Source organism: Thalassophryne amazonica, chromosome 3 (genome assembly GCF_902500255.1).
Source record: "Thalassophryne amazonica chromosome 3, fThaAma1.1, whole genome shotgun sequence".
NCBI lineage: Eukaryota > Metazoa > Chordata > Actinopteri > Batrachoidiformes > Batrachoididae > Thalassophryne > Thalassophryne amazonica.
In genome coordinates, this window is record NC_047105.1 from 90,489,919 (window position 1) to 90,517,892 (window position 27,974).

The window sequence follows — 27,974 nt, forward strand, 5'->3', positions numbered from 1 at the left end:
GGCTTAGAAAACAGGTGAAGATCTGTGAGCAGCAATATGGTTTCATGCCGAGAAAGAGCACTACGATGCAATGTTTGCTCTGAGAATACTGTTGGAAAAGTACAGAGAAGGACAGAAAGAGTTACATTGTGTGTTTGTGGACTTAGAAAAAGCTTATGATAGGGTGCCAAGAGAAGAGTTGTGGCATTGTATGAGGAAGTCTGGAGTGGCAGAGAAGTATGTTAGGGTAGTGCAGGACATGTACAAGAATAGGGTGACAGCGGTGAGATGCGCAGTCGGAATGACAGACTCATTCAAGGTGGAGGTGGGATTACACCAAGGATCAGCTCTGAGTCCTTTCTTGTTTGCAGTGGTGATGGACAGGTTGACAGATGAGATCAGACAGGAGTCCCCATGGACTATGATGTTTGCAGATGACATTGTGATCTGTAGTGAGAGTAGAGAGCAAGTTGAGTCTAGTCTGGAGAAGTGGAGATATGCTTTGGAGAGAAGGGGAATGAAAGTCAGTAGAAGCAAGACTGAGTACATGTGTGTGAATGAGAGGGAGCCCAGTGGAATAGTGCAGTTACAAGGAGTAGAAGTGGTGAAAGTAGATGAGTTTAAATATTTGGGGTCAACTGTTCAAAGTAATGGAGAGTGTGGTAGAGAGATGAAGAAGAGAGTGCAGGCAGGGTGGAGTGGGTGGAGAAAGGTGGCAGGAGTGATTTGTGACCGAAGAATATCAGCAAGAGTGAAGGGGAAAGTTTACAAAACAGTAGTGAGACCAGCTATGTTGTATGGTTTAGAGACAGTGGCACTAACAAAAAGGCAGGAGGCAGAGCTGGAGGTGGCAGAGCTGAAGATGTTGAGATTCTCTTTGGGAGTGACAAGAATGGACAAGATTAGGAATGAACATATCAGAGGGACAGCTCAGGTGGGACGGTTTGGAGACAAAGTCAGAGAGGCGAGATTGAGATGGTTTGGACATGTGCAGAGGAGGGACCCAGGGTATATAGGGAGAAGGATGCTGAGGATGGAGCCACCAGGCAGGAGGAGAAGAGGGAGACCAAAGAGGAGGTTCATGGATGTGCTGAGAGAGGACATGCAGGTGGTTGGTGTGACAGAGGAAGATACAGAGGACAGGGTGAGATGCAAACGATTGATCTGCTGTGGCGGGAACAGCCGAACGATTGATCTGCTGTGGCGGGAACAGCCGAAAGACAAAGAAGAAACTTAAGTGTAAAAATTATAATGGAAGTGTTTCTGAATGGGTCATATAGACCATTAGGAAAGCTAAATTGATTAAAATAAACAAATTAACAACAACAAAAGATACAATTAATTCTGAGCACCTGATTCTCTGACTTGTATTTTTGGGCACTGAAATGATCTCATTTTGCCATTCCTGCTTCTGCCCAGCAGGGGGCAGTGTTAGTTTGTCTGCTTTTGGTGCCATTTTGTCCAGAAAGTCCTCCAAGACCCTTATATCTTGTATTTCCACCAAACTTATATCTTGTATTTCCACCAAAGATAAAGTGGAAGGCATTTTTTTTCTTCGCTGTCCTGCCCCAAGACAGAACTCTCAGCTCAGCTAAATGAGGAAAACTACTGTTTACTGTGGCTTTCTGCAAATACGCGCAACAAATAGGACCATAAAATTCACAAAAAAACAAATTATTAATCATAATTCAGGTTATAGTAGGCCTATTAATAGAATTTAAAAACTCGTATTAAGCTTGAGGCGTGCACTTTTAAAGTGCATTGCAACGGAGACTGAGTCTGGTGAATTTAATGGGAGAACTGCTTAATTCTGTCATGTGGGGAGGTGATAGTCTAGTGGTTAAAGCATTGGGCTTGAGGTTCAAATCCCAGCCTGACCGGAAAATCACTCTTGGGCAAGGTCCTTAATCCCCTAGTGGCTCCCGGTGTGTCATAAAGGGGAGGTGATGGTCTAGTGGTTTGAAACCAGAGGATCCTTGGTTCAAATCCCAGGCTGACCAGAAAATCACTAAGAACCCTTGGGCAAAGTCCTTAATCCCCTAGGTGCTCCCAGTGTGCAGGGAGTACCTTGTATGGCAGCACCCTCACATCGGGATGAATGTGAGGCATTACTTGTAAAGCGCTTTGAGCATCTGATGCAGATGGAAAAGCGTAAATACACATAAATGCATTTTATGTGACTTTTATATGACCGAATTGAGTCAGGCAACTCCAGAGGATTAAGATATCTTATAATTTTACACTCTTATAAGGAAAACTTTCAATCTACCAAGGTGGAAATGGAGCCTGTAACCAAAGCACTGACTGCAACCTTTTCCAGTCATTCAGAGTCACTGAGGAAGCCACTATGACGTCATCAACAAGCATGCGATTGGTCAGTGGAGTCTAAATCTCTACTGTTGTCCAAATTTATATCGTAAAGCGGTATCGCCTACCTCTACTTGGTGCCATCAAGATGGGACACACATCTAATGGTGGTCTATGTGCAGTTTGTGCGCCATCTGATCATATTCTACATATTCTGACGGCGTCATACACCATTTAAAATGATCTGATCGCAGCTGACTGAACTCTTGAGATGGATCGGTCACAGCAAATCCTGCCGGAGTGTCCTGCTTGTGCCACGTATGTCCACTTCCATTGGACCCCGGCCAGGGAGGGCAAAGGAAATGTTGATATAATAACATGTACGCGGTACACATTCATCATGTGCAGTGGATGTGAACAGCGCGCAATAAAACTGAAAGCACCGCATGCCACTGCAGGTCAATGCTTCACACAGCGCACGCCGCCGCCGCAGATCTGAACTGGCTGTTATATCCATAATAGACCTTATAGTACAGATACATTTCCATGTCTTCCCATGGGCGACATAATGTGAAATATTGTGGCCATCATATCTGTGACACCACGGGCAGGCCCACCGCTGTCTCATGCACATTAATGTGTCATTGCACCTGAACGGATCTCACCGCTGTACTATACATATTATTACTTTATCATCTAACTCTGTGGGAGGTATGATGTGCAACTTTTTCGCTAGCCAATGACAACATTATTAAACATGAATTTCACCCGGTATGGCTCCAGGAACGTTTCACAGCACAAAGCAATCAGGAGCCAGGGACCACAGCCTGTGGTGAAACCTTCTCACCCAGCTGTGCTGTAAACAACCACAGCTTAAATAAATCCCATGTGACATACCGCCCACTGATAATCCATCGGACATTGCAGTGTACAGAGTTGCGTTGTGCTGCTGATGCTGGAGTGGGCAAAAAATAAATAAATAAATAAACTTCGCTGTAATGGCTGCATCTGACTACTGCTGTGCACATGGGCAAGGTTGGCCTACTGCTAGTTTAGCAGCAGCAAACTGTGTGCAGTGGCTGACAGCGGCACAGGTGTAGCGGCTCCTTCAGCCGTTATGAACACACACACACACACACACACACACACACACACACACACACACACACACACACACACACACACACACACACACACACACACACACACACACACACACCGAGCGATCATTTCATCACCTGTTCTATGCATGCACATGTACGTGCGATCTCCTGCTGTGAGGTGAGCAAGCACTGGGAAAGAGAGGACAAGCATAGCTGTGATTGCATGTGAGTGAGTGAGTGAGTGAGTGAGTGAGTGAGTGAGTGAGTGAGTGACAGCACCAATGCGGGCTTTGACACATATGGCATGAGTCCGGTCCATACGTTGGTTGTACTCCAATGTCCAGTACTATAGCAGGGTCTGTGCAAAGGGAGGACACAGCACTGGCTCCCACTCCGGCCCCGTGTTTGCCATCCAGACGTTTGGCAATCAGGCAGTCTTCAGCCCTCTTTGTGGCTGTCTGACAGCAGTCTGTGTTGTCTAACTGTTGTCTACATACGCTTTGGATGTGATCGTGCAGGTGTGAACGAGGCAGTCTGGACGGGATCCGCCAAGAGTCTCCACGCCTCTTTCCCTCCCGACCTTGTCCAGATTATGGCCATTTTTGCCATGTTGTCCACGTTCCTGTGCATTCTTACTATGTGTGACTGGGGTCTAAGTCAGGCCTATGATAAAGCTCCTACAGTGACACCACTGAATTTATTACTGCACAGAAATGCCTTTTTAATATCTCAAAGATATTTGCTAGCAGCAAATAAAGTGGTGTTTGTGGTTTTCAGACACACTGTGCTTTGTTCAGATGGATGAATTTAGTTTTTTTTTTTTTAAATCAAGAGGATAACTTAGATCTGATTCAGGACATTCCCATTTTCTGCTTTATTAAGATAACTGATAGAGATATTCCTTCAGAGATTTCATCAAGAAAGGGTGTAGAAGTTAGAAGGAAAAAGTAAGTGTTGCAAGCTTTTACTGTACTCACAGTGGAGAGTGTGGGAGGGGTTGCCCCTCCAACAGGGGGCATCTGGGATGACTCCCTTGAGAAAATTTGTCTGTAGATAGACAATTTTAGAATAATGGAATTACAATGCCAGCAAAATCTGCCCATGTTTCAGCTTACTATTAAAAATATGCTTTCACTGTAATTCAGTTAGTGTAGAATTACCCAGACAGCTTCTGGTGCCTCTTTAGAACCAAAATGAGAATGAATGTCATCATATTTTACTTATAAATTACAATAATATTATATCATCATCATCATCATCATCAGGAATCTAGGGCTGTAATTTTTACTGTTGTAGTTTCTTATTTAAATTAGTGTGCCTAGATGGAGAGAGTGGTGTCAACTCAGAACATGGCACCATTTTGTTTCCAACTGTGCTGAACTACTGAATGAACCTTTTAATGTTTTCAACATTTTTTAAATCATTTAACCACCCTCACTCAAGCTTTTCTTTCTACAATCATCACCTCCAAATTAAAGGCAAGCTGTACAATTGCCTCTTTTATCGACTTCATGCTGTAAAGTTGCGGACTTTTCTGATCCATTTGTAATTAGCGTGCACACTGCAAAAACTATTATAATATGATGACAGACAAAGGATTGAAAGCAGCAAAGTGTCAAATCACAGTCGACTGTGATTTGACACTTTGCTGCTGTCACTGCGCAGCCTGCCGCGCACATCACGTTGCGGCTCCGAGTCTGAGCACAGCGTGAAAAAAAAAATAAACGGTTGTACTTTTAATCACGGAAATGACTCCGGTCCCACATGCAAGGTTTTTAATGGAAATACATTGTGAGTGGACAGGACATGTTATCTGATATGAGTGAAAAATCTGTTGTACAAAATCTGTTATATACGGTGTTTATTACATGGAAAACAATACAAAAACCTTGGGACTTTTTATGTCCGGTGACTGTGAATATCTGGTTTATACAATAAAGGTTTAGGTGAGTTTTACTGTACATGGGACTGAACAACAAATTTACCTCTCAAAGCTTTGACAATGAAGTCGCTTCCATCCCACACAGCTGACTTTATTTTCCAAAATTTTTCTAATGCTCAGATCTGAAGGGAATCTGTACATCTTCAAGCCCTTGCTGTCTATTTGTGCCCCCAAATGCTCAGCAAACCGGCATTTTCAGCGATAGACAGCAGATAGATAAACAGCGAACGCTATTTTGAACCCAAGATGGCACCAGGAGTCACGTGACCGATTTTTTTTTTTTTCGACTCTTTATGTCACCGCTCTATCTAGGCACACTAATTTAAATGCTCCCTCCTCAACCACATACACACTAAAATAAAATAAAATATAAGCACTTTCTCCCCCGCCACTGGAAACACGCATTAACATTATGACTATTTCTGGAGATGGATGAATTAAATGATTTTAAACGTATTTCTGGACACTGAAGGTCAAAAATCTAATTATGACCAAAACTAAAAGATAGGATATTCATTAACAGCTGTAGTTCACTCAGAAAGGCCTAGTGATTTGTCAAGTGATCTGAAATTAGGGAATGACCACAGTCACACGCGGTTAAGAAACAAATATATTTTTAATGATATTCGGGTCATTTGCAGGTGGGTCAGTAAAAATAAGATTTAAGCATATTTGTCAATTATTATGTAAAGGCAGGAAAAAAAATATCAATGTTTATGAAATGATTGTTTTGTGAAACATCATTGGCTGGTTAACAGCAGCAGCTGTTTACCACACACCTATGTGATTGCAGAATATGCAGAACCTGAAGATGGGAGAATTTAAAACAAAAGCACACCTCAAAGAAAAGTAAGGCGTGGGAAGCATTTGAAAAGATTGTTGAGGAAGACGACAACAGTGCTGCCATCATGCTGTGCACTTACTGCAATGCCATTTAATAGCTGAGGCATTATTTTATCTTTATTAATATTTGCAGCTTGAGTTGAGGTCAACTTGAATAAAAGTTAACCACTGAGCAAGTCTGCATGACATTATTAATCAGATAACTGCAATAATCTGATCTCTCACATTTACATGCACTTCAGTTATTAGTGGGGCAGCATAGCAAAACAATTGTTCATTTTGTGATGAAAGCATGGAATTTGGCACACATATTCTAAATTATCTAATGTTTATTTTCAGATATGGAGCCATCCTGGAGCTGACCTCTAATAAGCTACAGGGGTCAATAAAGAATTACCCAGGGGTCAAAATTTAAAAATACTCCAATCATGTTGAAACCTTTGCCACATTATTTGTCTGATCATAATGATTCCAAAAAGGTATATTCTATGGACTATCTATGACTGAATGTTCTGGAGTTATGGGGTAAAAACAGCAAAAATGGTGACAAAGGTCAATTTCAGTTTGTACAGGGATCAAAAGTTAAAGTTGCTCCAATTTTGTTAAAAAGTGATGCAATTTATTGGTTGAAATAAAAGGATTAATAAACTGAATAGTTTTGACTGTAGTGAATGCTTGGTCTCCAAAGTAAAGGTCAAACAAGGTCGACGTCCACTGGATTCTATGACGTATGTTACCCCGTAACATGAAAACTAAGCATGACAGATGGTGCAAACCATTCCTTTTTAAAACGCTAAATGTATAAATGCAGTCCATTTACCTTTTACCATGTAGGTCTGTGCTTAGGGGGACTAAGGCCTGTGAGAGCAGTCCTGGGACTGACCCCAGCTGCTGAATCACTGTTTGGGGGCTATGTGGCACCAATGAAATTCTTTACTATCATGCAAGTTGTTACATACCTATTTGTGTTTAGTTTTTTTTTTTTATCTTTCACACTGTGCACAGATTCATAGCTTTCCCACATACACATGCATGAAACTCACATCTTCACAATATGTCCAGTAAATGGTATAAAACTACATATTTCTATGATCACTGCTATCATCGTGACCACCTCCTCTATTAAATTCATTTACATAGCGCAAAATTACAACAACGCTGCCTCAAGGTTTCTTCACATGGGTAAGGTCTAACCTTAACAACCTTTATTAAGTTGGTACGGTTAGACCTTACCCTTGTAAAGGGTGACTTATGGTGTGATTTGGCACTATAAAAATACATTTAATTAGTTTTTTTTTTTTTTGTTTTCCTCTCTCCACTGTCCTTGTAAGCATCTTTGTCAATGTTATTGCATACCCAATCTTTGTTGGCATGTCTCACTGTCACTGTTATTGTCATGGTTACTACGTATTTGTTTAATGGTGCTTTTATGTCTCACCCTGTTAATTCATGAAGAATATATACAATTTTTAATACTCCAGCAAAGATTTGCTACCCCCCCCCCCCCCCCCCCAATTGAAATAAGAGCGTAACAGACAAAAGAACCATGAGACAATATCAATAATGGTGACAAAGCATTGACATAACATATGAAAAATGTTGTCGGGAGGGGGTGTGTGTGACAAACCTTGCTTATTAGCAGATAATGGCACCAATTGCAAAAATATGCAGAATTTCACGAGTTAAAGGGTATACACGTACATGTGAGAGCTATAAATCTTTGTGCAGAGTGTGTTAAATATGAGATGTGTAATAACATGGGAAGATTTGCATCAGTGCCACAAAGCTGCTAAAAGGGCACAGCCCCCAACCACAGCCCCCCCCCCCCCCCCCCCCCATTTCCATGCCCATGGGAGAAGAAATGTGCAGAGACAGGACCAGTAACGCACACTACCAGGATGTCAGAAGCGACCATGGGGACTGCAGACCTGACAACAAAAGGTGCACCCAACAATCCCACGCACACAGGACAAAACCAGCTTTGTGAGCATGAGATGCAGGACACAAACCACAGTCCCAATGTCAGACAAGCCCCAAAAGACCATGGTGAGAGTGAGCTAATGCCACACCTGCTATAACCACCTCCTGAAGCAAGAGCTAGCAACACCCCAAAACAATGCAGTACCACCTGGGGTCAAGGTCTCCATGCTTTAGCCAACCACAGCCACCCACACATACCATCCTAGGGAGCTCCTGATAGTAATACAAGCCCCAAGTACCCTTGTTTCAGACTAAAGCCAGCCACTCATACATAGACATCTGTTTTTGGATTTCAGATGTAGTTCCCATTTGTTTCATTATACTTTTTGTTGAGAAGACAGTCAACAAAGACACCACAGAAATATTTTCACATCATTCTTGCTAAAATCCCCAACAATGTGTGAAAAAAAAAATACTTTTTTTAATCTTTTCTTTGGGAGGATTCTGAATGTGGCGCAGTTGGATAGAACACTGGTCATTAAAAACACACACACACACACACACACACACATACAGCTCCATGAATATCAAAAGGTTTTTTTTTTATCTTTCTGTAAAATCAGGCTATTAGGTTTTGATATACTTTGCCATGGACAAGTTTATTGTTGGAAAATTGACCACAAAATGGGACTAGGCTAGATAAATAAACTGATCAACCAAGAAGTGCTTTTATACCCTGCCATGAGTACGAAAATATAAGCTGTACTTCCAAGTAAAAAATATTTTGAGCAACAGATTATTATTATTATATTTCTTTCATTTTCTTAAGTTAATAATTTATTGATAAATACATTTCATATTTTTGTTTGTTAATATTTTTAACAATTTTAAATTTATTAAAACACCTCAAACAGGTAAATTTTATTTGAAAAGCTATGTACAAGTGAACTTGCAAAGTTGACACCAAACCACAGCTGGGTTGTCTGAAGCAAGTGGTTTATGAGATTTTGTGTTGCTGCGATTTACTAATGAGGCAGAGACAAGTTTACAGCGAACGAAGGAGGAATAACAAAACCCACCAAAACATGATCAGCCATTCATTATGCTCGTCTGTGCCATCATTTTAAAAATTCATTTTAAATTTGGCTTATGACGAAGAATGTTGATACACACTGAGACACACAGTACACAATGTGCAAAATGTATTAAGGTTACATTCAGCAGCTTTTGAACTGTGCTTCAGAAATGCAACCAAACATAACTGACTTCACTTAAAAACCATGACAGATGACAGATGGTGTAAGAGCAATGGGCAGAGACATTACAAGAGGAAGAAAACAGGAGATAAGACGGGTAAAGATGGGGGTGGAGACTGGGGGGAGAAAGGGGGAGGCAGGCAACACAGTAGTAACCATAGAAATAGATTCTCATCCCCCAGTCTAGGTTCTCGTCCTTTTCCCTTTCTAATCTGGTAACGCTTTTTTCCTCGCTGTCTGTTTTTGCTGTCGTCATGAGCTGCAGTTTACAGCACCATTAACTTGCCAGAGGACTGCCGTGGGGCTACAGAAATGAAACCCATCCTCTTGCATTATTATCAGAGTTTAAAAAGCCAAACACCATTAGGGATAATTACAGTCCCAAAAACCCATGCTGTAAAAGTCAGGATCCCATTATGCTTCACAGAACAGACCAGCAGAATAACAGCAGTGAGGGTGGGAGTGTGCATGTGTGTGAGGTTCCACCTCTCAGCAAACCTCATTGACACACTCAGCCGCATACCAATCAGCACCAATGGCAAGGATCACGCCTCCTTGCTTCTGTTGGTCCATCCATTTCATCCATTTATGATCAACTATGTGCGATCCCATGCACCAAAATAGAAACCAAAGGAGAAAAGCACCACAGAACAGGGGGTTCCCTCCCCTTCTTCTAACCTGTCTGACACAGCATATGGCCAAACCCGTTTTAGCCCCAAATGTGCACAATACTAATGACAGTGATACAACACCAACTGCTCAGGGCAGCACACTAGGTCACCTGAAACAAGGCTACATGGAATTTGTTGCCATGGCAATGAAGCATCTAATGGAAGAACTGCTGCCAATGGTTATATGAGGGATTTAACAAAGATATGTTAAGGAGGCATGTACAAGAGGTCTCACCACTGACTGAAAAATAAATAAATAAAATTAAATAAAATTTTAAAAAGGTGGTATAAAAAAAAATAAAAAAAATAAAAAAAAAACAGCAATGCAAAAGAAAAAGGTACCACTTACTCAGTTCTGGCTAGTGCTGTCAATGCTCGGCTGAAGAACCAGCCTACAAAAGGCAGATCCTGGCCCTGGAAGCCCGCTGGCAGACCTCCTCGCTGGGCTGCTGGGGCTGGCCAGAGGGCTGCCTGCTCCGGCTCCTCAAAATTAGAGGTGTCATCTTCTGTGTGCAACACAGGAACGAAAGGCGGCAGAACTGCAGGAGAGAAGATGAGAGGAGGGAGAGAGCGAGAGGGCAAAAAAAGAAGGGAGCAGTGATAAACAAGGTAGCGGAAAAAATAAAACACAAGGAGAAAGGGACGAGAAAGGAAGGGAGGAGGAATGAAGCAGAATGATGGGAGCCTACAGTGCGGTAAGCCGCGCGTTGATGCACATGCTGCCTCTGTTACCCCCCACTCCTCTCTCAAGCATACACACACACACACACACACACACACACACACACACACACACGCTCACTCTCTCTTCCTCACTGCAGCAGAGCAAGCTAATCAGCTGGAGCCAAAACTGAAGCATAAACCTCCATCAGTGTACAGTCATCAATAAACCATGCCTTACTCCTGGCAAAAAATCTGTGCACAAATTCTAACCCCACCACCACCACTTTAATAATGCTTTATGTAATAAATAATTTAAAAACAAATAAATAAATAAATAAATCATGTGACGTTCAAACACACAATCAATAAATGTTTCCAAAATAAGCAGGAAAAAAAAAAGCTTCAGAAATCCAAACACTGTAGCTGCGTCTGTTGATCGTGTGCATCTCAAACATAAGTGCACTCATTAACATTCAAAACTGACGGGAAAATAGTGTAGGAAAAAAAAGCCGAAAACAAATGACTGGCACACCAAGGTTTTCTACTTTAGAATTATGATGAGATATTCCTGTTCTTGTGAAAACGTGAGCCATTTTACACTGCATAGCAAATACTTTGCAGACCTCACGGATAAATGTGAATTACAGAACATTGGAGGGGCTGCAGCAATTTAAATCTCATCATTCATCAGTGAAATGGTGCAACAAGATGAATATGATTTCCTACAGCAGGACAAAGGAAAATGTCAAACTCGTCGTCATTCAGTGTGGTCTTGTGTTAAAATGGTCACAATGTCCCACAAAAGCATGAGTTTCCTTCACAGACTGTGAGCTTGGTGTTGCCAGCACAGAAGGACTTCAAAATGAGTTTCAGATCTTTACTCAGTCTGCCTTGGTTCTCATGTCAGCTCTCTCCAATTCTTGTAAAACCCCTCACCACACACTTTATACACTTTTCTCAAACAGGCATTAACATTTTCTCACTTTTCTCTCCTGTGTAAACACTCAAAGTTCAAACCTTAGTAGAAAAAAAATAGAACGTTTTCCTATAAATAATTATGATGGCTTTTAGAACTAATGAATTTAATTTTAACAATTAACCTACGAGGTTGGACACATAAGAAATTATTAATAGTGATTTCACAGTTCCTCTGACCACGCCTCTTCGTCGTGGCGCCGCTCCGCTGTCTGGATTGGCTGATTACTCGGGTGGTATGAAATATGTTACCCGTCCGCGAAAAGGGTGTATTGCTATTTATTCTTTAGTGTTTTATCCAATCATATTGGCGCATCATTTATAGGTATATGATAATGGTACATATTGTCGCTGGTCGTCAAAGCAAGAAGTAAAATGTGATGTTTAACTATGAATTGTTTTTTCTGTCTCACACACACGTGCACTCACACTCGCTCTCATTACATCCACCAAGGATGTAATAAAATCATCTGCATTAATTTATTGATTTATTTATCTGTATAAAAAAATCAATCTGTTCTATCTGCCAGACAGAACAGCGTTTACCTGTAGACAACAAAAACTGAGCCCCCCCCCAATGTGTTTTCAATAAATAATGGACCTGATTTGTTGTGCTGTTTAACTATGAATTACTTTTTACCTCTGTCTCACACACGCACACACACAGGCTGTAGGAAACCCCATCGCCGGAGACAGTCATGCGTCAACCGCTAACCCACGGCGCGGGCAGGCGGAGCATGGAGGTCTAAAAAGTAGGCTTCCCGTGGATGCGCACCGGCTTCTATTCTGGCGTTTTATGCTGTGAGCGCATGTGCCACATCTATTTTCTTGCAAGCCTTCTCAACAGCGCCAGGACTTTTCGCGACCAGTGCGCACAGGGCTGAGGAAGATGGTTTGATCCATCGTGCACTGACTGGCGATGCGTAACGCGGAGATGTTTCTGCACAGACTGCTAAACGCCACAATCGTTTCAGCATAACTTTTAGCACTCAGATGTTGGTGAATAATTACAATCACACAGGGATTTACTCTGTGCTGACAGTTCTTGCGCTGATCTACCGATTTACACACAAATCCAACCAGCTTTTACACACAAGGTGAGCAAATGTAATTTGTGCAAGTGTCAAGGTACCTGCTCAGTAAAGCTGCAGAATGCAAATATTTCACATTCTGTTGAAGAAAACCTTAGTGTTTCGTCAGGTTATTGACTGATTAAAAATCGTCCCTGTATGTCTGTCTGCCACGCCGCCCCCTCTCTTTGATTGATTTGGCAAAATACATGATATGAAATACAATGGCTATATATATATATATATATATATATATATATATATATATATATATATATATATATATATATATATATATATATACATACATACACACACTTGCCGAGGATGGCATGAAAAAGCATAGACTTATTTCAATCATGGTCCCCATGACAACACAGAAAAAACAAACAACAAAAATAAAAATACTTAAAAATTGCTACAAAGCCATCTATATACACAAGTTAATAAAATACAAAATTATGATTTCTCTCTGTCTCTCTCTCTCTCAACTGTTGCAGCATATTGGTGACAATATGCACCAATGTTCACGGCACATATTGTCCCCGGTGACAATATGTGCTGCAAAACCTGGACACATACTGTTATATGCCACAATGTGGCCATGAATGTCGGCATACAGTAGTGTTCAGAATAATAGTAGTGCTATGTGACTAAAAAGATTAATCCAGGTTTTGAGTATATTTCTTATTGTTACATGGGAAACAAGGTACCAGTAGATTCAGTAGATTCTCACAAATCCAACAAGACCAAGCATTCATGATATGCACACTTTTAAGGCTATGAAATTGGGCTATTTGTAAAAAAAAAAAAAAGTAGAAAAGGGGGTGTTCACAATAATAGTAGCATCTGCTGTTGATGCTACAAACTCAAAACTATTATGTTCAAACTGCTTTTTTAGCAATCCTGTGAATCACTAAACTAGTATTTAGTTGTATAACCACAGTTTTTCATGATTTCTTCACATCTATGAGGCATTAATTTTGTTGGTTTGGAACCAAGATTTTGCTCGTTTACTAGTGTGCTTGGGGTCATTGTCTTGTTGAAACACCCATTTCAAGGGCATGTCCTCTTCAGCATAAGGCAACATGACCTCTTCAAGTATTTTGACATATCCAAACTGATCCATGATACCTGGTATGCAATATATAGGCCCAACACCATAGTAGGAGAAACATGCCCATATCATGATGCTTGCACCACCATGCTTCACTGTCTTCACTGTGAACTGTGGCTTGAATTCAGAGTTTGGGGGTCATCTCACAAACTGTCTGCAGCCCTTGGACCCAAAAAGAACAATTTTACTCTCATCAGTCCACAAAATATTCCTCCATTTCTCTTTAGGCCAGTTGATGTGTTCTTTGGCAAATCGTAACCTCTTCTGCACGTCTTTTATTTAACAGAGGGACTTTGCGGGGATTCTTGCAAATAAATTGGCTTCACACAGGCGTCTTCTAACTGTCACAGCACTTACAGTAACTCCAGACTGTCTTTGATCACCCTGGAGCTGATCAATGGGTGAGCCTTTGCCATTCTGGTTATTCTTCTATCCATTTTGATGGTTGTTTTCTGTTTTCTTCCACACGTCTCTGGTTTTTTTGTCCATTTTAAAGCATTGGAGATCATTGTAGATGAACAGTCTATAATTTTTTGCACCTGCGTATAAGTTTTCCCCTCTCCAATCAACTTTTTAATCAAACTACACTGTTCTTCTGAACAATGTATTTTCCTCAGGCTTTCAAAGAGAAAAGCATGTTCAACAGGTGCTGGCTTCATCCTTACATAGGGGACACCTGATTCACACCTGTTTGTTCCACAAAATTGACGAACTCACTGACTGAATACCACACTACTATTATTGTGAACACCCCCTTTTCTACTTTTTTCTACTAATAGCCCAATTTCATAGCCTTAAGAGTGTGCATATCATGAATGCTTGGTCTTGTTGGATTTGTGAGAATCTACTGAATCTACAACCCCTGGCAAAAATTATGGAATCACCGGCCTCGGAGAATGTTCATTCAGTTGTTTAATTTTGTAGAAAAAAAAGCAGATCACAGACATGACACAAAACTAAAGTCATTTCAAATGGCAACTTTCTGGCTTTAAGAAACACTATAAGAAATCAGGAAAAATAAATGTGGCAGTCAGTAACAGTTACTTTTTTAGACCAAGCAGAGGGAAAAAAAATATGGACTCACTCAATTCTGAGGAATAAATTATGGAATCACCCTGTAAATTTTCATCCCCAAAACTAACACCTGCATCAAATCAGATCTGCTCATTAGTCTGCATCTAAAAAGGAATGATCACACCTTGGAGAGCTGTTGCACCAAGTGGACTGACATGAATCATGGCTCCAACATGAGAGATGTCAATTGAAACAAAGGAGAGGATTATCAAACTCTTAAAAGAGGGTAAATCATCACGCAATGTTGCAAAAGATGTTGGTTGTTCACAGTCAGCTGTGTCTAAACTCTGGACCAAATACAAACAACATGGGAAGGTTGTTAAAGGCAAACATACTGGTAGGCCAAGGAAGACATCAAAGCGCCAAGACAGAAAACTTAAAGCAATACGTTTCAAAAATCGAAAATGCACAACAAAACAAATGAGGAACGAATGGGAGGAAACTGGAGTCAATGTCTGTGACCGAACAGTCATTGATGATATGGGGCTGCATGTCAAGTAAAGGCACTGGGGAGATGGCTGTCATTATATCATCAATAAATACACGTTTACGTTGATATTTTGGACACTTTTCTTATCCCATCAATTGAAAGGATGTTTGGGGATGATGAAATCATTTTTCAAGATGATAATGCATCTTGCCATAGAGCAAAAACTGTGAAAACATTCCTGGCAAAAAGACACATAGGGTCAATGTCATGGCCTGCAAATAGTCAGGATCTTAATCCAATTGAAAATCTTTGGTGGAAGTTGAAGAAAATGGTCCATGACAAGGCTCCATCCTGCAAAGCTGATCTGGCAACAGCAATCAGAGAAAGTTGGAGCCAGACTGATGAAGAGTACTGTTTGTCACTCATTAAGTCCATGCCTCAGAGACTGCAAGCTGTTATAAAAGCCAGAGGTGGTGCAACAAAATACTAGTGATGTGTTGGATCGTTCTTTTGTTTTCATGATTCCATAATTTTTTCCTCAGAATTGAGTGATTCCATATTTTTTTCCCTCTGCTTGGTCTAAAAAAGTAACCGTTACTGACTGCCACAATTTTTTTTTCCTGATTTCTTGTAGTGTTTCTTAAAGCCAGAAAGTTGCCGTTTGAAATGACTTTAGTTTTGTGTCATGTCTGTGATCTGCTTTTTTTCTACAAAATTAAACAACTGAATGAACATCCTCCGAGGCCGGTGATTCCATAATTTTTGCCAGGGGTTGTACTGGTACCTTGTTTCCCATGTAACAGTAAGAAATATACTCAAAACCTGGATTAATCTTTTTAGCCACATAGCACTACTATTATTCTGAACACTACTGTATATCGTCGTGATGACAATATGTGCTGTAACAGATGTCATCACTGCCACAGCAGTTGTTGAATGGCATCGATGCAAGTGTTTGCTTGCGTCCATATCTCCAGCATGTCCAATGCAAATACACATACTTCACAGTTACCACAAACAACACTGTACATCATTAATGACCTAGTGATATGTTATATGTCTATTAAGGATCACATTGTGCAATTTTAAAACTATAAACTGGCATTTTATTTTTTTTACTAGAATGACAGGGGATTACTGAGAAAACTCTTCTCACCTTGCCGTAGGTTGTTCCAGTCTACACTGGAGAAAAATGAGTGACAGCGTAGTCCCTGGAAACACAGTCGCTCTTTGACTCCACACAGCAAGCTTTGCACCAAGTCAACAAATTGTTTACTGGCACATGGCTCCTCTGGAAACTTTAGAAACCTCTGGTAGTACAAAAATGGATAAGGCTTGATTATACAATGCACAGAATAATCAGCTATAAGATAATATACTGCATTATGCGTGAAAAATCAATTTAAAAATAAGTTTAATTGAAGTGATTAATGCAAAGAGCAAACACGAATCTGTGTACCTGGAAGTTGAAGATGTTGTGAATAGTTCTGGTTGAAGTACCATCAGAAAAAGGTGATTTGCCATAAATCATCTCATAGGCTATGACCCCGAGAGACCACCAATCACATTCAACCCCGTAAGCTTGAGATCCTCCATTCATGGCTGCCAGAACCTCAGGGGCGAGGAAGTCCTGGGTCCCAACAGGCACTGTGGGAGCTCCCACCTGCAAGACACATTCATAAAGTCATTTTTATCAAGATGTAACACCAGCAACAATAATGTACTTAATACATGAGTCATACTGTAATATTCTTACTGTTTTATTAGCACTCAGTCTGGCAGCTGATCCAAAGTCTGCCAGCTTAATGTGACCAGTCCGATCGATGAGAACATTCTCTGGTTTGACATCCCTGCAAAAGCAGAATTTAGTGGAGATGCGATACTGGGCTTACACAGCTGTTTGTTGCCTTAGTACCATAATAATTCTACTGCTCTAAAGCAAATGGAATACATTTGTAAACTTGGGCCATGTTTTGCAGAAATAACATCAGATTTCTTCTGTTCATTTATTGCTTTCATGAATCATGTGCATTGAGCTTTACAGTGAAAACATAAGATAAACAAGGACAAAGACGAAGAAATGCCTAAGGCCCTGTCCACATCTACAAGCGTATTTTAGAAAACAGCTTTTCTATGCATTTTGGCCTCTTCCACACACAAGCTGAGTTTTAGGGCACTGAAACCAGAACTTTTGCAAAAGTCCTTCAAGGGACAAGCGTTTCAGATACTGTTTCAGCGTTTACCTGTAGACAACAAAAACTGCCAAGCATCTGACTGATCAACATGACTGTATGGTTAAGGTTATATCGCCACCTGTTGCTTTGGCATGCTCTTGACAGCGCTTTACGATGTCTTTTGCATTTTTCTGTGGATGGAATTTTTTAAGTGCTTAAAAAAACAGGCAGAAAAAATCCCTATTTTCTAAATTCCCTGTGTGGACTTACCCAATCAGTTTTTTCCTTACCACCATCGCCTGTGTGCTTGATCTAGGGGTCTGGTAAGGTTAGACCTTACTCATGTGAAATGCCTTGAGGCAGCTTTGTTGCAGTTTAATGCTGCATAAATAAACTCAATTGCAACTGAACTGAAATCAGCAAAAGAATTCTGTACCAAATTAGTGCCACAAACCACAGGCTACCAGGAGTGTTTTGGCTGTCCGATTCTTGAATAATGAGTCCTGTGACTGAGAAGTTTGATTAGGTAGCTCATGTTTTACCTGTGGACATAGCCCAGTTGGTGGACAGCATGAATAGCCTCGACCAGCTCAGCCAGATAGAACTGAGCCATGGCCTCCTCAAATTGATCCTCATATCGGATAAGAAGAGACATCAGGTCACCACCTGGCAGGTACTCCATTGCCTGAAGATATTGTATACAGTCAGAAAATGGGAGCACTGAACTGTCCAGTACGTAACTGGTTTTTGAACATACCAGCATTTTATATATATATATATATATATATATATATATATATATATATATATATATATATATATATATATATATATATATATATATATAATATATATATATAGGAAAGTATTCGTAGTGCTTCACTTTTTCTACATTTTGTTACATTACAGCCTTATTCCAAAATGAATGTAATAAATTTTTTTCCCTCATTGATTGTGACACACACATATCACAATGCTGATAAATAAGTGAAGTTAATGTGTTTTATATGTAATTGCTTCACACCTCTACTTACCTTATTTGTGTCTGGTAAAGCTTATAGGGTGAATTCTCCACATAACAGATTCAGTTATGTAATACTGCATATTATTACAGATTTATCTCTGATACTGCAGTCAAAGGATTGGTCTGCAACATCCACAGGGTGGGGGTGGAGGAATCCTCCATAACGAATACCTAATCCTTACATATGTTTGTCTTTGATCACATGCCAAAAACAATAGTGTGTTTTCAGCCTCAGGAACACGTTACAGTGAAACGGACACCTCATTCATGGTATTAATTGAAGTTTGGGGACATCAAACTTCATGCATGTCTTAACTTTTTATTTCTTTGTCTACCTTCATTCAAAAAAAAAAAAAAAAAAAAAAAAAGAAAGTTAATCAGCCTAATTTGAGCTATAAGGTGGCAGACAAGAGTCCCTGGTGCATGAATGGTCGACGAGTCTGAATGAACGAGAGCATTTTCTAGTGTTACCTAGCAACAGGGAGACGGGGTGCCTCTCTGACACACCGATAAAGATGGATGCTTTGTATTTTTCCTCTGTTTTCCATTAGGGATCAGGGTGAGACAAAAGGGGAATGTAAAGACAGGAGGATTAAGAACAGGGAACACGATGCAGGGGGCATGAAGCAAAGTGTATGTAGATGCGGTGTCCAGAGAGGGTAAAAGATATAAAAGCAAAGGGCAACACATAAAGGAGCCAGTGCTTCAACCTAAATCAGTCTGTAAGCATCACACTGGCCGTTTCCTGCAAGAAAAACAACAGACTGTGGTGTACTGCTGAGGATGACAGGAGTCAAATCAGAACACCAACAATGTACTAACTAAAACATACTGTACTGAACAAATGAGATAACGTAGCTTAATTGCCATCACATTTTTCTGCTTCGTGGAACTGAGCTTGCCACTTCTGTACACTTGTCGCTGTGGTAAACAAAACCCAGGTGACTGCTGCTTGGTTTTGGTGTCTAACTGAATAACTCGTGGGACACCACAAGAAAGCAGCTTTGAAGTTGCTGGAAGTTGAATTTTTCATCTTCCAACAAAGTTATTCGATTCCCCCTGCTTGCTAAAATGGGTGGGCGTAAAAAGGGGAGGGGGGGCAGCAATATACCATGCAACTACTTCAAAACTGTGTTTCCCACAAATTTCTATCTAAAACAAACACGTTACTTTAACATGTAGATGTGGATGGGTTGACACATGTGGATGGGTTGACCGTCTACTTAAATCATCACTAGTGGAAGTGTGTGCGTTTTATTTCACGTTCTGTATTGTATTGACCTATTTGGTGGAAATAAACAAACATTCCCTCTTGTGTTTGAACAGGGAGATGGACAGAGGGGAAAACTGCATCGCGATTTGGAACTGCCAAAAAGCATTATGGGCATTATGGTTTTACTGAGATTAGCCCACACAGAACAGGTTTAATTTTCAGACAATGATTGATGACCTGAGCGAGGGCAGCCCCTTATTTTGTGTTTATAAATAACATTTCTCCCCTTTCAGATTGTAGTAACTGAAATAATCCCAGGTGACTCTGGATGAACTGATGGATTATTTTAAATAAATACGTACCACGTGTTGTAAATAAAAGCTTTTAAAAGATATTTGGCCTTGCAATGGCTTTGTGAAATATTCTGATACACCATCATAGGAGCAGTCATAAGATGGATAAAGTTACCGTGAGGTTCATATAGACAAAGATGAAAATGTTTTGAATTGGAGCTGAAACAACTAATTGAGTTAATCGATTATTAACATAGTTGTCAACTCATTTAGTCATCGTTAGTTGCTAAATAACTTTGTTTTACCACAAATGTTTCGTTTCTTCCATATAATCAACCTAGCTTTGCTTTGAATCTTGAAACCAATGGATGTGAGTGCTTCGAGCTGCTGCTTCATTGGTTTTCATTTGTTTTATTTTGCTTTAGGGGAGGTGATGGTCTAGTGGTTAAGGTGTTGGGCTTGAGACCAGAAGATCCTGGGTTTCAAATCCCCGCCTGACTGGAAAATCACTAAGGGCCCTTGGGCAAGGTCTTAATCCCCTATTGCTCCCGGGTGTGTAGTGAGCACCTTGTATGGCAGCACCCTGACATCGGGGTGAATGTGAGGCATAACTGTAAAGCGCTTTGAGCGTCTGATGCAGATGGAAAAGCACTATATAAATGCAGTCCATTTACCATTTTTATCTTAATTTTTCCCCACTAAAACCCTAAAGAGCATATGTCTGTGAGGAATATTTACCTTTTTTATGTTAAACTGACCTGTTATGGTCTTCTGAAACAGTTGATAGATGTATTTTAGGCTAATGCTGATGCTAATGCGTTAGCATGTCTATGGCGTTTTCAATGTTAAAGTTAGCATTAAGCTGCTGGCATTTCAACATTAATTATAAATGTTTAATTAATAATTAATTAATTTTTATTTATATATTAATAATAATAGCAACAATAATAATAGTAATAATAACTAATAATGCTACAATACAATTTTAGAGAAAGAGACATGAGTCACATGTGTCATTGTGAAATGACCACATACTCGTAGTTTACAATTTATAAAGAGAATGTTGCAGATATAATGAGTCAGGCTACAGTTTCTGATTTAGGTTTTATGGTTAACTGGTTATGCTAATCCCTCATTTGCAGCAACAAAAATACCTCTTTTTTCACCATATATTTATAAACATTTATATGTTTCAGTGCTGTTTTATGGCAACTCAGCACTTGATAAAGCAATGACATTTGAAATAATTATTTTTGTTCTTATTATAAACTGTTTTATTCTTTATTATTTTATATTTCAACAGCCAAGGGACATTTGATGATTTTTGATTTTCAAGTATTTTAAGTTTTCAAATAATGTTCTGTGTTAAAGTGATGGAAGGAGAGAAAAATTGTTTTCCCTGGCACATTTTTAAAAAATTCCCGGCTAATCCAATTAATCGATAATCGTGTCGAAACCCCATCAATCCATTCCAATCCACTTTATTTGTATAGCACATTTAAACAACAGAACAGTTTCCAAAGTGCTGCACATAACATGATTATACAAACTATACAAGACAATAACCAACTCAGATACTAATAAATGAACATAAAAACAATAAATAAATAAATAAAACACTGGGCCAAAAGACAACAGAGGACCATACAATTCACGCAGAACTAAAAGCCAGAGAATAAAAGTGGGTCTTCAGACGAGACATAAAACACTCCACTGTGGGGGCTGTTCGAACATGGAGAGGCAGAGCGTTCCAGAGTCTGGGCCCAGCCACAGAGAAGGCCCTGTTCCCCCTGGTCTTGAGTCTCGTCCTAGGCACCACAAGCTGGAGCTGGCGCTCAGACCTCAGAGCGCGCGCTGGGGAGTAGATTTGGAGGAGGTCTACAATGTATTGTGGGGCGAGTCCATTTAAAGCTTTAAAAACAAATAATAAAATTTTAAAATCATTTCTAAAATTAACAGGGAGCCAGTGCAAAGATGCAACAATGGGTGTAATATGTTCATGTTTTTTGCTCCCAGTTAAGAGGCGTGCAGCAGCATTCTGCACTAACTGCAATCTGTGAAGTGTATTTTGATTAATTCCAAGAAAGAGTGAATTGCAGTAGTCCAGACGTGAAGAAATAAAAGCATGCATGACACGCTCCAAGTCTGAAAAGGATAAAATTGATTTAATTTTAGTTAAAAACAAAGATGATAAAAGCTGGATTTAACAACCGCATTGACCTGCTTATCCAGTTTAAAATCAGAGTCCATAATGACGCCAAGGTTGGTGGCTGTGGACTTCGTGTGTTGACTGAGAGGGCCCAGGTCTAATCAAGCTGTGGAACTGACACTGGGCCCAAACACAATCACCTCAGTTTTGTTCTCATTTAAGCTAAGAAAATTTTGAGCCAACCAAGCCTTGACGTCTTTCAGGCACACAAGCAAGGGTGTCAGGGGGCTGCTAGAGTTCTTCTTAATAGGCAAGTAGATTTGAGTGTCATCTGCATAAAAATGATAAGATATGCCATGTTTTCTAAACACCTGACCTAGAGGGAGCAGGTACAGGGTAAAAAGAACAGGTCCAAGAATAGAACCCTGGGGGACTCCACAGTTCAGAAGAACAGAGGACGAGGTGGACTCCCCCAGCCTGACAGTAAACGAGCGTCCTGTAAGGTAAGAGTGGAACCAGTCCAAGGCTGTCCCCCTGACACCCACAAAGTTCTCAAGAAGGGATAAAAGAGTTGCATGGTCGACTGTGTCGAAGGCAGCAGTCAGGTCTAAAAGCACTAAAATTGTCGAATCACCAGAATCAGTGATTAAAAGCAGGTCATTAAAAACCTTTAAAAGTGCAGACTCAGTGCTGTGAAACGATTTATAACCTGACTGAAAACTGTCTAAAATGCTGTTTGTTTCTAAAAACTTTTGTAGTTGTGCAAGAACAGCTTTTTCCAAAATCTCTGAAATAAATGAAAGCTTTTATAGGCCTATAATTACAAATAACAGTTATCAAGACTCACTTTCTTTAAAAGAGGCTCAACTACAGCCTGCTTGCAGAACGCAGGGACTTTTCCTGACATAAGGCTGCTGTTGACCAAAGTAACGACATCAGGGCCGATAGTTCCCCAGACCTCTTTAAAGAGTCGTGGGGGGATACAGTCTGAGGAACAAAATGAAGGTTTGAGATTTTTAATAATGTTTGATACCATCCGAAATGACAAGTTCAAACCGGTCTAACACAGCAGAACAGGTGTGAGCCATGATTGAACTGGCCGAAGTGACAGTCATCCCAGCCCTAATACTGGCGACCTTATCACAAAAGAAATTTAAAAAGCAATTACAAACAACTTGAGTCGCTTCCAAAGTGGTGGATTGGCCAGGGTTTAGCAAAGATCCAATAATTTTAAAAAGAACACGAGGTTTGTCCCAGTTATCAGAAATTAGATTAGAAAAATATTTTTTCTTTTCAGACCTGACCATATTTTGGAATTTTCTCCAACTATTTTTAAGAATTTGATAGGAGACGGTCAGTCCATCTTTCTTCCATTTGTGCTCCGCCCTCCTACACTCACGTCTGGCCTGTCGCACAGTTTCATTCAACCAGGGCTCCTGCCTGAGTTAAGGGCGCATAGCTTTGAGTGGGGCAATAGTATTCATAATGGTATTGCATGCCGAAGAAAAATAGATGCAATTTGTTCTGTGTCTTGGCATGTGACAGCTACATTGTTTTTTGAGGCAACAAAAAGGGAGGAGAAATTATCTCCCGCTTCTGGTCTCAGCTGCCAGCGACAGCATGCAGAACCGCTGGGTTTATTACTGCCATCCAAAATAAAGTTAAATAACACCGGACGGTGATCAGAGAACACTGCATCCAAAAGCTGAACATTACTGACATCAAAAACATTAGTTAAAAGCAAGTCTAACCTATGACCAAAAATGTGCGTTGCTTCAGTACGTGGCATAAAATTAAAGTATCAATCAATTCTAACAACTCAGTAGCCAAAGGCTTGGAACAGACAACAAACATGAACATTAAAATCACCCAGATGTAAGATTCGGTCATACTGTGGAATAACAGCTGCAAGCAAGTCCAGAGAATCCTTTAAAAAAGTCTTTGTTGTGCTTGGGTGGGCGATAGATAATTGCGCACAACACGGTTGCGGTTTGTCCAGTTCAAAACAGCACAATTCAAATGACGATAAACATCCAGGCACGATACCTTTATATGCCAAACTGTCTCTGAAAATAGCAGCAATGCCACCACCCCGACCATGCTTCCTTGGAACATTAATGAATGAGCAGTTCAGAGGAACCAGGTCAACAAAGGCTGAGGACTCACCCGCAGAGATCCAAGTCTCAGTCACAACAATACATCCAGAAAGTGTGTGGGAAAAAAAATCCTGCAAAATGAAAGTCTTATTCATCACGGAGCGCGCATTAACTAGCGCACAGTTGATAATCTGGGTATTGGCCACCGAAGCTACCTGGCTAAGGCCTCGAAGGTTGGTGTGGTTTATGCCTGGAGAGACTTCAGCTCGAAGTGGCCTGGTGGTACGTACGTCCAGGGCTCCACATAAAGCAGAGGGAGCACAGGAACCAGCCAGGCGCCAGAAAAGTTCAATGCGCGGCGTGACGTGAAATGGCGGAAAACAGTCCACATATTCAATGGGGATACTGTACAATCTGCAGAATCCATCAGATTCATCGATGATCCAAATAATCGTTTTGTTGCAGCCCTATTTTGAATGAAGACAATCATTTGAACCAAGGGCTGGGGCTGGTGGCTAATGCCTCATAAAACATATACCAGCTATCCACATATCTTAAAACCAATATATTAAACAAGACGTAGCTGCCTAATGTGTGAAATGGACTGTCCATAAAGTCTGTACATCTACAACTTTGAGTATGGGTAAGTATCCAATTAAAATCCCTCCAGAATGATAGCACAATAGCACTAGAAATTTGAAATTAAGATGAGTAAAATGTGCTGAATGTTCTAGAAAGCAAATCTCTTTATTTATGTATATTATCTTATTCATTTATTTACATTAAGGAAGTAAAATGTTACAACGCTCTTCACCAGTCGACCCAAACTCAATTAACACAAAGGCCACTGGCAAAGTTCTATCCTACTACACAGGCCACTTGCACATGGGCACAGTTTGGGGGGAGCACAAGTGACAGCATTTTCTGCAAGAGATGTTCTTCAGGATCATACAAACCTGATGGCATTACAGACATTTTTATGTGATGTATTAATGCATTTTATCTCACCAACATAACAGTTTAATTTTTCGTTTACTGCTGAGTGTCTCCTCAGAAATTAAAAAAGAAAAAAAGTTAAAGAAGAACTGACAGTATTCTGTAAGTAATAATAGAGTAATTCCAATTTTTGATCCCCATCACTTAATGAGCTTCATTGCTATGTACTCTACAGTTGCAAAGATTAATAGAGTAAGCAATTATGAAATTCACTGCCAATTATTTTGTGTATGATGAACTGTTTTGAGGTTGTTTTTTCTTAATGTTCAAATTCTCAGAAATCAACTTCTCAAATCTGAGTATTTTCTTGTTTCTTCCCTAGTTTCTTTACTCCTCTCTGATGGGAAACCGAATATCGTTGAGTTGTGGACAAAACAAGACATTTGATAACATCAGCTATGGCTTTGTGAAATACTGATCAATATCTGTCCTTATTTTCTGGCATGTTATAGACTAACGGACTGATCCAGAAAATAATCAATACTTTAATTGTATTTTGTCCATGAGTGTATTTCTTGGTAATTTTTGGCACTTTATATTATTTACTGTATGCTGGGATTTTTTTATTTGGAAAAATAAACACTTTTTCATGAAAAAAATATTTGAATGCAAGGTTGAAAGTTATTACTTCAATTTATGGTTAAAAGGATAATGGATTAAATAATACAACTCCAATTCCAATGAAGTTGGGATGTTGTGTAAAATGTAAATAAAACAGAATACGATTTGCAAATCCTCTTCAACCTATATTCAATTGAATCACAACAAAAACAGATATTAAGTTCGAACTGATAGACTTTATTGTTTTTGTGCAAAATATTTGCTCATTTTGAAATGGATGCCTGCAACACGTTTCAAAAAAGGCTGGGACAGTGATATGTTTACCACTGTGTTACATCACCTTTCCTTCTAACAACACTCAATAAGCCGTTTGGGAACTGAGGACACTAATTGTTGAAACTTTGTAGGTGGAATTCTTTCCCATTCTGGCTTGATGGCAACTTCAGTTGTTCAACAGTCCGGGGTCTCCGTTGTATTTTGCACTGTCATAATGCGCACACACATTTTCAATGGGCGACAGGTCTGGACTGCAGGCAAGCCAGTCTCGTACCCGCACTCTTACTACGAAGCCACGCTGTTGTAACACGTGCAGAATGTGGCTTGGCATTGTTTTGCTGAAATAAGCAGGGACATCCCTGAAAAAGGACATTGCTTGGGTTGTAGCATGTGTTGCTCCAAACCGTGGATGTACCTTTCAGCATTGATGGTGCCATCACAGATGTGTAAGTTGCCCATGCCATGAGCACTAACACACCCCATACCATCACAGATGCTGGCTTTTGAACTTTGCGCTGGTAACAATCTGGATGGTCTTTTTCCTCTTTTTCTGGAGGACACGACGTCCATGATTTCCAAAAACAATTTGAATGTGGATCCCTCAGACCACAGGCACACTTTTCCACTGTGTCTGTCCATTTCAAATGAGCTCGGGCCCAGTGAAGTCGGCGGCATTTCTGGATGTTGTTGATGTATGGCTTTTCACTTTGAATGGCAGAGTTTTAACTTGCACTTTTAGATGTAGCGACGAACTGTGTTAACTGACAATGGTTTTCTGAAGTGTTCCTGAGCCCACGCGGTAAGATCCTTTACACAATGATGTCGGTTTTTAATGCAGTGCCGCCTGAGGGATCGAAGGTCACGGGCATTCAATGATAGTAGTGCTATGTGACTAAAAAGATTAATCCATGTTTTGAGTATATTTCTTATTGTTACATGGGAAACAAGGTACCAGTAGATCAGTAGATTCTCACAAATCCAACAAGACCAAGCATTCATGATATGCACACTCTTAAGGCTATGAAATTGGGCTATTAGTAAAAAAAAGTAGAAAAGGGGGTGTTCACAATAATAGTAGTGTGGCATTCAGTCAGTGAGGTTTTCAATTTTGTGGAACAAACAGGTGTGAATCAGGTGTCCCCTATTTAAGGATGAAGCCAGCACCTGTTGAACATGCTTTTCTCTTTGAAAGCCTGAGGAAATGGGACGTTCAAGACATTGTTAAGAAGAACAGCGTTAGTTTGATTAAAAAGTGATTGGAGAGGGGAAAACTTATACGCAGGTGCAAAAATTATAGGCTGTTCATCTACAATGATCTCCAATGCTTTAAAATGGACAAAAAAAAACAGACGCGTGGAAGAAAACGGAAAACACCATCAAAATGGATATAAGAATAACCAGAATGGCAAGGCTCACCCACTGATCAGCTCCAGGATGACCAAAGACAGTCTGGAGTTACCTGTAAGTGCTGTGACAGTTAGAAGACGCCTGTGTGAAGCTAATTTATTTGCAAGGAATCCCCCGCAAGTCCCTCTGTTAAATAAAAGACATGTGCAGAAGAGGTTACAATTTGCCAAAGAACACATCAACTGGCCTAAAGAGAAATGGAGGAATATTTTGTGGACTGATGAGAGTAAAATTGTTCTTTTTGGGTCCAAGGGCTGCACACAGTTTGTGAGATGACCCCCAAACTCTGAATTCAAGCCACAGTTCACAGTGAAGACAGTGAAGCATGGTGGTTGCAAGCATCATGATATGGGCATGTTTCTACTACTATGGTGTTGGGCCTATATATCGCATACCAGGTATCATGGATCAGTTTGGATATGTCAAAATACTTGA

General features: G+C 40.2%; 1 protein-coding gene across 1 annotated transcript in view; it reads right to left on the reverse strand.

Annotated features, from left to right (window-relative positions):
• Positions 1-27,974, reverse strand: part of cita (citron rho-interacting serine/threonine kinase a) — a 134,185-nt gene that overhangs the window by 92,325 nt on the left and 13,886 nt on the right. The window contains 5 exon segments of the mRNA XM_034167074.1: positions 10,371-10,560; positions 16,507-16,660; positions 16,810-17,013; positions 17,107-17,200; positions 18,067-18,209. Of these exon segments, the coding sequence (XP_034022965.1) occupies positions 10,371-10,560; positions 16,507-16,660; positions 16,810-17,013; positions 17,107-17,200; positions 18,067-18,209 (785 nt within the window).